At 44.0% G+C, this 10872-nt stretch overlaps 2 protein-coding genes across 2 annotated transcripts; one reads left to right on the top strand and one right to left on the bottom strand.

The window, feature by feature from the left end:
• Positions 1-18: 18 nt before the first annotated feature.
• On the bottom strand, positions 19-4648 carry LOC116613966. The gene is made up of 3 exons (XM_048723200.1): positions 3915-4648; positions 3281-3782; positions 19-3108 (listed from the first exon to the last, which is right to left on the bottom strand). Exons 1-3 carry the CDS (start codon positions 4646-4648, stop codon positions 1405-1407), a joined length of 2940 nt encoding a protein of 979 aa, XP_048579157.1. The 3' UTR covers positions 19-1404.
• Positions 4649-5716: 1068 nt separating this feature from the next.
• On the top strand, positions 5717-10866 carry LOC125560897 (the record flags this gene model as incomplete). The annotated part of the gene is made up of 2 exons (XM_048723198.1): positions 5717-5843; positions 7711-10866. Coding segments are annotated over exons 1-2 (3258 nt in total), but the record flags the coding sequence as incomplete, so codon positions are not given.
• Between the last annotated feature and the right edge of the window lie 6 nt (positions 10867-10872).

Raw genomic sequence — 10872 nt, 5'->3', positions numbered from 1 at the left:
CTTTATGTTTTTTTTTTATGTATTTCAGAGATACTAAAGGCTTGCTTTATGTTTTAACAGTTTGATTGATCCGTTTGGTTTGAATGAAGTTTGTTATTTAGGATTTGTTTTCATTAAAAGATTATAACTTAATTACCAAGTATCGACCGGTGGTTAATATTTTAGTTATTGATTTTAATGACATAAGCATCCATAGAAATTGAAATTAGTCTCTAATTTGGGGGATGGGGGACTATTTAACTAATTTTGAAACATTTTATTGAGATTTTTAATGCCATTATTATTCGCAATTTGATCATCACTTTTGAAAACTGTGGTGGCTCCTAAAAGAGCCGTTTGGTTTGTGTCTGTGTTTGATTCCTAAAACAACCATTGAACTTTGGAGCTTCTGGTTGAAATGTTGATCTTAGATAGGCCTCTTGTAAAACTGCTGGTCTGTAACTGGCTCTAAACCACTGGGGCTGAGGTGGATGCTTGGGTCTATAATGTGATCCCCCATTGCTTCAGAAGTGCACTGGCATACTTAAGTTGTTTTAACAGTGCTGATGCTGTGCTGTCCTCGTTCATGAACTGGGGTGTAGGAGCAGTGAGGTTGTGGTCAAACAAAAACTGCTTTTCCCATGCAACAAGGTCAGACTGTATATTCTTTCTCTTTGCAAGGACTTTAGTCTGCATCTGGGCAAGACTGTGGTGATAGCTGTTTTCTAGATGCTGGTCCCTGAGGTTTTGTCTCTGCAACTGCTTGAGTCTTGCATGCTTTTTGTCAAGAGCACTCACTTCTGTTGTCTTGCCAACAACAATCTCCAGAGCTTTCCCTAGCCTTGATGTCAACTCAGTTGAGGAATCTGTTGTTCTTGTGGCTGGTTCTGGTGTAAGTGAAGTTGGTAAAGATGTGGTGGAATTCCCTTCATTTGCATGTTTCTCTTCGGGTGGAGGGAGATCCGGGTCAATGCAGACTACTTCATCCCGGGCCAGGGTAATACCAACTACATTTTCATCTTCACTCTCTGTGGCATCCATGATGTCAGCAGTGGCTATAAGAGGTACTGGTGGTACCTCTTCCGGTAGGGGGAAACCTGCATTGTGACAGACTACTTCATCTGGGGCCAGGGTAATGCTAACAGCATTTTCATCTTCTTCACTTGTCTCATCTGAGGCATTCCTTGTGTCAGCAGGAACTGATTCTGGGTCAATTCTTATTCTAAGTGTTGTCCCATCGTCTTGGTCGATTCTTAGGAGGTGAGTAGGGAGGGGAATGCTGTTGGCTATGCAATGTTTCCAGCAATTGTCTAGTCTCTCAGCCTCTTTTTTCAAGTTGCTGGATCGAAAGTGGTGAAGAGAGGGCCCACAACCAGAGGGAATGTCTGTGACATCATGAAATTCAACTCCATCTTCAACTTTCTTCTACCAAACACCTTCTCCTTCAACTAAGAAGTCACTTATTTCTTGGAGGTGAGCTTGCCATGCATGGCTATGCCTTTGAATGAGCTCCTCAGGTATGACAGTGTTCTTGGGAGATGGGAGGCAAGTTGCTAGCTTGCTTACATGGTCTTGCTGTCTGAACACATCATCTCGTTGCAGGCCTATCTGGCGCTCTGCTTGCAAGCGGATGAAAAGGTTAGGTATTATTTGCCCTTGATGGTAATTCGATGTCTGCTTCGTGATGCGCTTGATACTGTTAAAGATCCTTTCTTGTCGTTCTGCATTAGCAGCTTGTCCAGACATTAAGCGCAATGTACTGGTAGCATGGGCTGTCAGGTTATGAAAGTACACTCCATACAGTTTTCTTGAGGTTAGCTTCTTTGTGTCCTTCACAAAATCTATCAACAATATGGCGTGGTACCAGGCTTGGTTGCTATATCTAAGAATTGAGGCCGGAGATCTTTGGCTGTCTGCCGCGTAGAGGAGTCTCTGCATCTCAACCAAGGTGTCAATGGCAGCCATGGCTTTCTTGGACATGATATTGGACTGGTGTGCCACCCCAGCAGTTTTGATAAGGGCTTCCCTTTGGTCCACACATCTCTTGCTGTCTTTCCCTGCCAGACTGAGTGTGATTGTCTCCTCTATCAAAGCCTTTTCTTCACCCATCAGATGGCTTGGAAATTCAGCAAAGAAATTTGCAATATGATTGCCAAGATCATGAAGAGGCTCGCATGGTATGACTTCATAAGATTCTAGATTAAGGTTGGTCAGGGATTCTGTTGGGGTATTAAAGAGAAGTGCAGGCACTCTTTGTTTTCCTTTCATTTCTTCAGTGAGTAGTTTCTGCATCTCCATTTTCGTTTTTCCTTCATAAATGCCCCTTGATGCCAGTTCCTTTTCAAGCTCTTCTTTTTTCAGACCTTCCAGTGGTTTAGCTTTTTTCTGTTTTGATTTAGAGAGGGAGACGGTCCCCCGAAGAATTGCCTGCTGTCTCTCAGTAAGGGATATGGCCTCCAAATTCAGAGTGTAGGCCAAGTCGCTGGTCATGTCACAGTGTACTTCACAGGTAGAACAAAAGTAGTTTCCTCCTTTCTGTTGTCCTGTCTCAAAAGCTCGCAATGGAGAGTCTCCCTGACAAAACCTCATGATATCAGTGTATGAAATACTGTTGTCATCACACAGCTCTCTGACACATTGGAGCCTTGTCTCCGAATATAATAAAAGCTCATGGTCAGAGCTCCCACATTTTGCAATAAAATGTAGCTCTGGTTCTTCAACCAGCATTTGCACATTAACCCTTCTTCCATATTTTGCAGCATACTCCTCATCTGTAAGGAACACTGCCTTGTCATAAAGACAGGTCATAAGGCACACCAGATATCCAGAGTTAGCAACTGTTGAGTTATCTAGCCATACCATCAGATGCCTTGTTCTTTCATGGCTTTTTAGCTTCTCCCTCATGTCTGGGACTGCCATACCATCCACATACTCGTTGATCTGCAAAAGCCTTGTTCTTAGCTGTTCTGCTGTAAGCTCTGCTATTCCTTCCTCTGTTGTCCCCCGGAGAAACTTCTCCTGTTTTTTTAACATTGTCCTTCGGATATTGGCAAGGGGCATTTTTCTACCATCAGTATAGACATCCACTTTTTTTATTTTCAGATCCTTTGTAAGGATAAGCTTTTCATACTGAAAAACAAAGAGAATATGCAATTAATTTCTTCAGATAAAAGACATTGGAGACATATTGTAGAGACATTGACAATCTAGTTCATGTACTGAAATTGTTTTTGTTTTTATATCAATCTGACAATTGACTTTAACACAATGGCCCTGCAAAAAGTTATTTTTAACTGCCTACCTTTCGTGGTACAATCCGTTCTCCTATACTGTACTCCTTTGTGTGGATCTTCTGCAATAGCTGTGCTTTCAGTGTTTTCTTGTCTGGCTCACAGGGTATGCTGATCTCTCCCCCTTGCCCTCTCCTTTTCCTTCTTCTAATTACTGGATCCATGGGGTTTTTGCGTTTGGTACTAAACCGGTCAACATCTACTCCGTTTCTCACTAGCCACTCCTTCACAATCTGTCCGCCGTTAAGTGCAACTTGTCCACTGCTGTCTGTCACATTATACTTCCTAGCTAGAGCACTGTAATTGATAAGATGACCACCCTGGTACGCCTCAACCTCTGCTTTAAGCCCGGCCTTGTCCCATCCCATCCTCTCCATGTCCCCGGTGTGGTCTTTTTTTCTCTTTTTCTTGTTAGGCTCATCCATTCTTTCTCTTGCAGTGTTTGCTGGCTCAAACGACAATGCTCTACGCCCACGCTCCCATCCTCTAATGGACTGTCCACTTCCATAACATCTAATAATTAATTGGTATGTTGTAATTAATATCCCAATAAAACTATAGAAAATTGGACTCATTGATTTTTTTTTCACTTCCCATCAAAATTTCTCCCAAAATTTTCTTTCAAATTTAAATAATTGAGCTCACCTCAAAAATGCAGTCTCTTTCATTTGGTTTTCTACATTTTCTTTTGATGAAGTGTAAATGCGGCGTCGTTCATTTCTCTTGTCATTTTCAGTTTTGTGTTGCAAGTTTATCCCTGGAACAGATGACAGGGCACTGGCAAGTGAACACTGGTACTGTTCTTGGAAACTTTCCTCATATTGCTCAAAGAGAGCTCTTGCAACATTTGTAGCATCACGTTTTCGTGCTTTTACAGTAGGGGTTGCATTTCGCAGACGCTGAGCCTCGTTGTTAGCGGCAAATATAATATTTTGCTTTGCTTTCCCCTTGAAGAAATTTGAGGTGACTGGGAAGTATGACATAACCTCTGTGTATCTGATTGCACAGGCTTTACAGTTCTGAAATGAATGTTCCTTTCTTCTATTTTCAGATAAACCTTGCCATTTCTCTCTAGAGAAAGTCTCCATAAACTTTGATTTTTCCTCAGCTTTTCTGGTGTTCCATTTGTTCATGGCATTCCTCAAACCAGGCAGCTTTCTATGGAATTTAAGGAACTCGATATCAAAAGCATCCCCTGTTACTTGTGGTGGGAAATAGCTCCTGTACTTTCTGTACTGCTCCCCCTTTACTCTCGCATTGTACTTTGTAGTGCTTTCACCACTTTCTCTCGGTAATGCCTTTTCGACCTCCCTGGCCACCTGCAATGCTATAACCTTCCCAAATCCACACGTTTGTGGACATAGAAAGACCCCTGCCATCTCAGGGTGACTTTTTTTTTTATAAAATTCAACAACTAGAAGACAAAAATTTTCGTAAAACTCGCTGGGGAAAAAAACTTTGCACTTTTCAATTCCATAACTACACCAACTGCGCCCACTGTTTGAAAATCCCGCCTAAAATACACAAAAGGACATGCGCAATAATGTGCTTTGTAATCAGAGTCTTTTTATTTACTGTAAGATTCAAGATTCCATTTATTTCCCTACCATAATCATGCTGTTTACTTTAATCGTTCTAAATTCAGTACGTCTTTCCGTTCATTTTAGACGATCGTTTAACTATATTTAAACAGTTCTGCATGGGATACATCTCTTGTTGTCCCTTTGTCGTTTAACTAAGAAATCTCTTGCAATTTTCGTCATTTTCTTCATGTATTCAATCAATCTACTGCAACAATGTGTATTCCCTTCACAGGCCATCCGCCATCTTGCTTTCATTGTATCTATGGAAACTGACAACCGCTGATCACTTTTTAGCTGAGCCTGCTTCGATCTTTCCAAAGAAAGAGCGTCAGCTTTTATCGCTTTTGAAAAACACCTTAGCTATTAGGAAACTGCAACTCTCAATCATGTTTTAGAAGTTTAATCCCTAAATGATTCAAATCCAAGGTGTAAGTTTGGAAAAATAGTTTTATTGCCTGTAATAATGCAGTGTATTGTGACACATCGTTCTGAATTCTACAATTATCGATCAAAGCCCTCAATTTACTTCGTCAACAGCTTTGGAATACAAATTTCCAGCTTACATTTGTATACTCTGGTTATCCCTCCTTCATTTAGCATTGGAATTTTGGAGTTTTAATTACGTCCTGTGTGTCTGCAGGGCGCCAGAAAAAAGGATGTTTTTTCACAAGCTTGTAACACCTTAATTATGTCACGTGAAGGTTTCCATGGCAACTGAGTAGTCGGTAACATCGAGCATGTTATGCAGAAAAACTACGCCAACTTTCAGGCTGATTGGTTAAAAAATGCGTTGTCAAGAATTTTTTAACTGAGTCCGTCCGGTTTTTACGAGTTCAGCCTTGCCTTAAATGCACTGAGTGCGAAAGCCGTCGAGCCGGATGAGCCTTGGATGTGCAGATACTGTTCTGTAGGAGCGTTCTGCCCATACCTTCAGAACCCCTTTGAGGCGAAAGACAAGAAACAGCCACTGCGCAGACGCAGAATTCATACGGTGAGTTGCACACGTTACCCAGCATGCATTGCGATAACCCAACATTTGTATTTCAGTGGTTTATTATGTTTTGCTTAATGCACTTAAATGGTCTAAAAGAGCCTGGGGCTAGCACGCGGGAAACCTGTGATGTTTTAAAAGCCCCAATGCCTCGGCCTTTTCAAAATGGCGGGCTGTAAAATCGTAGTAAACAAAAATTCCTGCAAGTTTAAGTGGGACTTTTTGACGTACACAGTTTTTGACGATTTAAAAGCAAAATAAAATAAAAAAGATTGCAGCGAAATTCCAAATATGGTATGTAATGTCCAAATTAAAGAATTGACCAAGCGAGTGAAAAAACGATAGTTTTCAAAACAAAATTGATTGATATGGTCAAGTATAAAATTTAGTTTGCCGACAAAATGCGTGGTAATGTTCTGGGATCAAATTTACAGTTCGGGTTTCACTTACAGTTTGACGATAGCAGCGGTGTCAAAATTCGGTAATGCGTTACACTTTTTCGAACGCCTTAGTAACACTTCCTTGTAGCGCGCTGAAGGTCGGTTCTCACTTGGGCATAAGCGCTAGCGCAGCGCACGTCATTTTCCGATTCTGGCTGGAACGCAAGCGCAAGAGGAAGCGCAAGAAAACGCAACTGCTTGATTTTCGTGCGCTTGCGCTTGTGTTTGACCGATTCTCATTGGCGTTGTGCTTCCGTTTGCGCTTGTATCCTAGTGAAAACCAATCTTGAAGGGAACGGTTGCAATACGTGTCACGCTAGCTGTGGCTTTACCTGTGTCGTGATCGACAATGCGTGACAAATAGCGCAACTTCCACGTTTTACGTCTCAGTAACACTTCTTTGTAGCGCGCTGAACGTCGAATGATTGTATCGTCAGTTGTTCTTGCTTAATACTCAATAAATCTTAAGGAAATTCGCGCGGAATGATTGCCACCAGATCCGATAAGTCGAGAAATTTCAGCGCAGCTTTTAGATTATCAACAACCAATAGCAAGACCGCTTGGTCGGGTTTCAGAAGTGTTTTATATTGGTACTTCATTGGATTGATGTATCGATTTGTTGTTGAGCAAGGAGAATCATCGTTACCCAAGTGAATGCAAGATAGAGAATTTGCGCGACGCAGTATTTTGTGTCTAAGGTTCGTTACCGTTTATTGCGTTTTGTCTTTCTCTCGCAGGTTTTTTGACAGATCAGAATCGTTTGTTCTCTGTATTGGTAGTGTTCACTACATACCAATGACCTGTTATTCTAATGTGTTATTGATATATTGTTGATATTATATATTGGTGATGTTGAAATTCGATAACAGTATATAGCAATAGAATGAATACTTTTTTATTCACATCATTTTTCACTTTTTATTTTAGCGAAACAGCTTTTTCCGTGTTTGTAAATGCCACAGAATAACACTTCCTGTGTGTTCTCCCATTAATTTCTGTACACATTTCGAGATTCTAAAACTATTTGCTGACACTTACTGTTTACACTACTAAGTTATTTTACTACAGCTTAGATTTCGATTTATATCGCTTTAGGATTCGATAGAATGTTTGATTAGTCTGATGTTATCGCCGGAGAAGAAGCGCATTAGAGCGTAAGTGTCAGATAATCTCTCAGACTAATGACTGCTCCACCACGGTGATTAAACACTTTCAGGATGCCAACATAATGGGACAGAAAATTTACATGTCTCAGTCAAATAAACACTATAATTCCCTTTTAACACTATTCTACTTTGGCTTTTTATTTGTCAGTATATCTGACCCAAATACTTGTGCAAATCACGGGCACTTAGTCCATTTTTTTAGTACAGAGGAGTATCTCAGGATAATTTCATGAGACTGTACCGATTTCATTTACATTTCAGATACGTAAAGAGGGCAGTTTAAGTTCGGGTAATTCGACGGAGGACGAGGATAGGAAAGGCCTTCCTCGTGAAATGTCGAGTTACTTTTACTCGCTTCCTTCACAACACCGAGACGGACACAGATCGCGTGGGCGTCCACCACTCAGCCACAACAGGCACCCCAGTGACAAGAAGACAGCCCGCGAGTCATCCCGCGGGACGGTACGAACACCTGCGAGGACACGTGACCAGCACGTGGACAGGGAAAACGACATGGAGTTGAGCTCTAGAAAAACCCATGGAAGACACGGAGAGCGCACGGAATCGCGTTTTCACTCCCCAGGGAGATCAAAGTCTTCTGATGATCTAGCAGAGCCCGCTAAAGATCGATCGCGTGAGACAACGCCTACAATGGATCAAAAAGGAGAGGACTCGAGCAAAAAGAATTATCGTCGCGAGTTGCCGCGCGAGAAACAGCGCTTAACGCAGGATTTAGCGAAGCAGAAGAGACTTCTAAGCGAGGACTTAGCAAGGGCTCAAACGTTACAACGGGCTCCCGTGAAGAGCGAGACTGGGGATAGTGAGGATTCCCCGAGGAGCCCCGCAAGCGACTGCTCCACCGGGCGAGATTTGAGCATGTACGAGAAATGCTACGGAGGTTTATCTCCTGATAGTCAAAGCAGTGCGGCGATTCCAGAAAAAGTTGAAAAAGCTACGGATAAAAACAAGTGCGATACTGTCGGGGAGTCGCTATTTGAGCGCGTCCTGCAACGGAGTACACAGGAGAATAAGAAAATTGAATTTGTCAGTGATGACTCTTTGGGTATGTGCGGAGGTGGTGGTAGCCATAGCAACCACATTTTGACTGACAGTAGCCATGGTAACGTCACAAGGACCGATAAAGTCGCTCTTCCAGTGGTCGAGAATGTCACTGACGATGAGCTTCCGGTGGATGCTCGAAGTGTTGAACTGACTGTGAATGGAGTTGCTTCGCCAGATAACGTCCGGGATGCCTGTGGTGAGATGGATAAAAACTCGACACAAAATGTGGATAAATTGCCTGGGGATGGATCTGTTAACAATTGCGCATGCGCAGATCAGCCAGAGGGGTATTTGGTTAATGGTATTGACGATAAGACCAAATCGCCAAAATCAGATCACAGTATCAAAAGTGACATCAAAATATTGGATAATGACGAAGTTCAGTGTGAGCACTCGCATAAGTACGGCAACGCGCATGAAAGTGATGATCACGCATGCGCAGAATCTAATTGTAAGGATGACCATTCAGAGAAAGAGGCTGAAGACATGGACAATAATGAAGGAAAAAGCAGCACACTTTACGGACAGGAATCGGACTCTAATAATGAAGGAATGTCGGATGCGGAGGAGTTGAGTGATTCTGAGCTCGCCTCATCAGGGCGGTCTAAAGTGAAACGAAAAAAGAAAAAGAAGTGTAAGTCCAAGTCCCCAACAAAGGCTGATTCGCCTCAGAGACCGCTCAGGCGAAGCAAATCGAGTAAAAGGATCGGTCGCCCACCAAAAACAAATAAGAAATCTCAACCGCTTGATTCGGACAGTGAAGAAAACGTGGAACAGCTTGAAGAAGAAGAAAACGCGGAAAACTTGGATTCAGTTAATATCAACGAAGATGTTGCGGGGGATAGCAAGCGAAAGGAGGAAGAGAGAGGCGAGGGTGGGGAAGAATTTTCCCCCGAGGAGGGTACTGAGGGTAGAGACGACGGTAGTCCCTCACATCAGGATTCAGACACGGAGGATAACAGTCAGGATATTTTTTCCCTGACGGAGTCGGAACGGCTGGAGCTTGAGGAGCAAGGACGAAGGGAACGAGCTCGCAAGGAGAAGCGAATCGCCGCGAGACACAAACGCAAAAGCGAGGAGAAGGACAGAGATAAAGAACGCGCAACACCGCCTCATTTGATCAGCCAGAATCGCTTTGCACGCGACCTGCCTAGGCACAACTGGCTGGTTGAGAGGCTACTGCAGCAGAAGAAATTAGGGCAGGAAGCCCTGAAACCAGGAAGTGACGAGAATCCAGATAACGAAGAGGAGGAGGAAGGGGAGGAGGAGGGTGTCAAGGAGGAGGAGAAGGGGGAAGCAGAGGTAGCGGAAGAGGAGGCGGTACCAGTGGGTGTGGCACCTCCTAATAAGGTAAAGCCCGTGGACGACCAGGAGCCCGGTAGCCCTCACAAAGACGAATTCCAATCTGAGCTTCACAAGAGCTTTCTCAGGAGGAGTTTCCCTTCTAAGGTGCCGCGAACACCGCCCAAGCTGAAGCCGTCATCTCCTGACAACAACACCGGCGACAAGCCTGTGCCTCCTCCACTCAAACACAAGCTACAGCACAAGGAGCTCTCGGCGCTTGAACCTGTGCCCAAACTAAAGAAGATTGTCACAGAGTCAGAGAAACCAGAGGAAACACCGGCAGAAAAACAGAGCGAGAGACCTGAGAGCCCCAAGGAAGGTGAAAACAACAAGTCGCAAAGCCCAATAGAAATCCTAGACGACGAGGAAGACAAGAGAAATAAGTTCGGCGCAAGTGAATCTCAAGACGGGATCAAAACCGAGAGGTCCGAGTCACGGGAGGATAGTGTTTCCCCGGAAAAGCGTTCAACGTTTTCTCCGGCCAAAAAAGGCATCGCTTTCTCTCCGCCTAAAAAAGTCGCCCACTCGGTTAGTCCGACTCTGCCCGGAAGCGGAAGCGAGTGCGGTAGTCACGTTACGCCACATCACAGAGCAGCAATACTTATTCCAGTTGTGCCGATGCACGATGTAAATGGGGTCCCTATTCCGCCGAGTATGGGTCCTTCGTCACCTCACTTAAACGGACGCTCACCGAGAACATTCACCCCTCAGTTGATAACCCATAATGTCCCTTTCTCGAGTTCAGGCATGTTTGGCTCTCCCCTTCCACCGAGTCGCTACACCGCGGGCTCATGCATGCACCATATGCTCCCTGGACACAAGGCCAGCCCGTGTAAACGCGACGTCAACTGCCCATTTCATGGAGCCTCGCCCCGCGGGATGCCGCCCTCGGGAATCCTCGGGCTCCCTTCGCATCATGGGATGATCCCTTCGTACGGTCAACATGGACACGACTTCTCGCAAATACTGGGAAGGGAACAACGGGAGTGCGATAAGCCGCACTGCACAAGCGCTGAT

Source organism: Nematostella vectensis, unplaced genomic scaffold (assembly GCF_932526225.1).
Source record: "Nematostella vectensis unplaced genomic scaffold, jaNemVect1.1, whole genome shotgun sequence".
Classification (NCBI taxonomy): Eukaryota; Metazoa; Cnidaria; class Anthozoa; order Actiniaria; family Edwardsiidae; genus Nematostella; species Nematostella vectensis.
This window is presented reverse-complemented; position numbering and strand designations above follow the sequence as displayed.

Coding starts and splice junctions, on each gene's coding strand:
- LOC116613966 (XM_048723200.1), bottom strand. CDS start 4,648: ATGGCAGGGGTCTTTCTATGTCCACAAACGTGTGGATTTGGGAAGGTT. Junction 3,783..3,914: donor AAAGAGACTGCATTTTTGAG/GTGAGCTCAATT, acceptor ATTAATTATTAG/ATGTTATGGAAGTGGACAGT. Junction 3,109..3,280: donor AACGGATTGTACCACGAAAG/GTAGGCAGTTAA, acceptor TTTGTTTTTCAG/TATGAAAAGCTTATCCTTAC.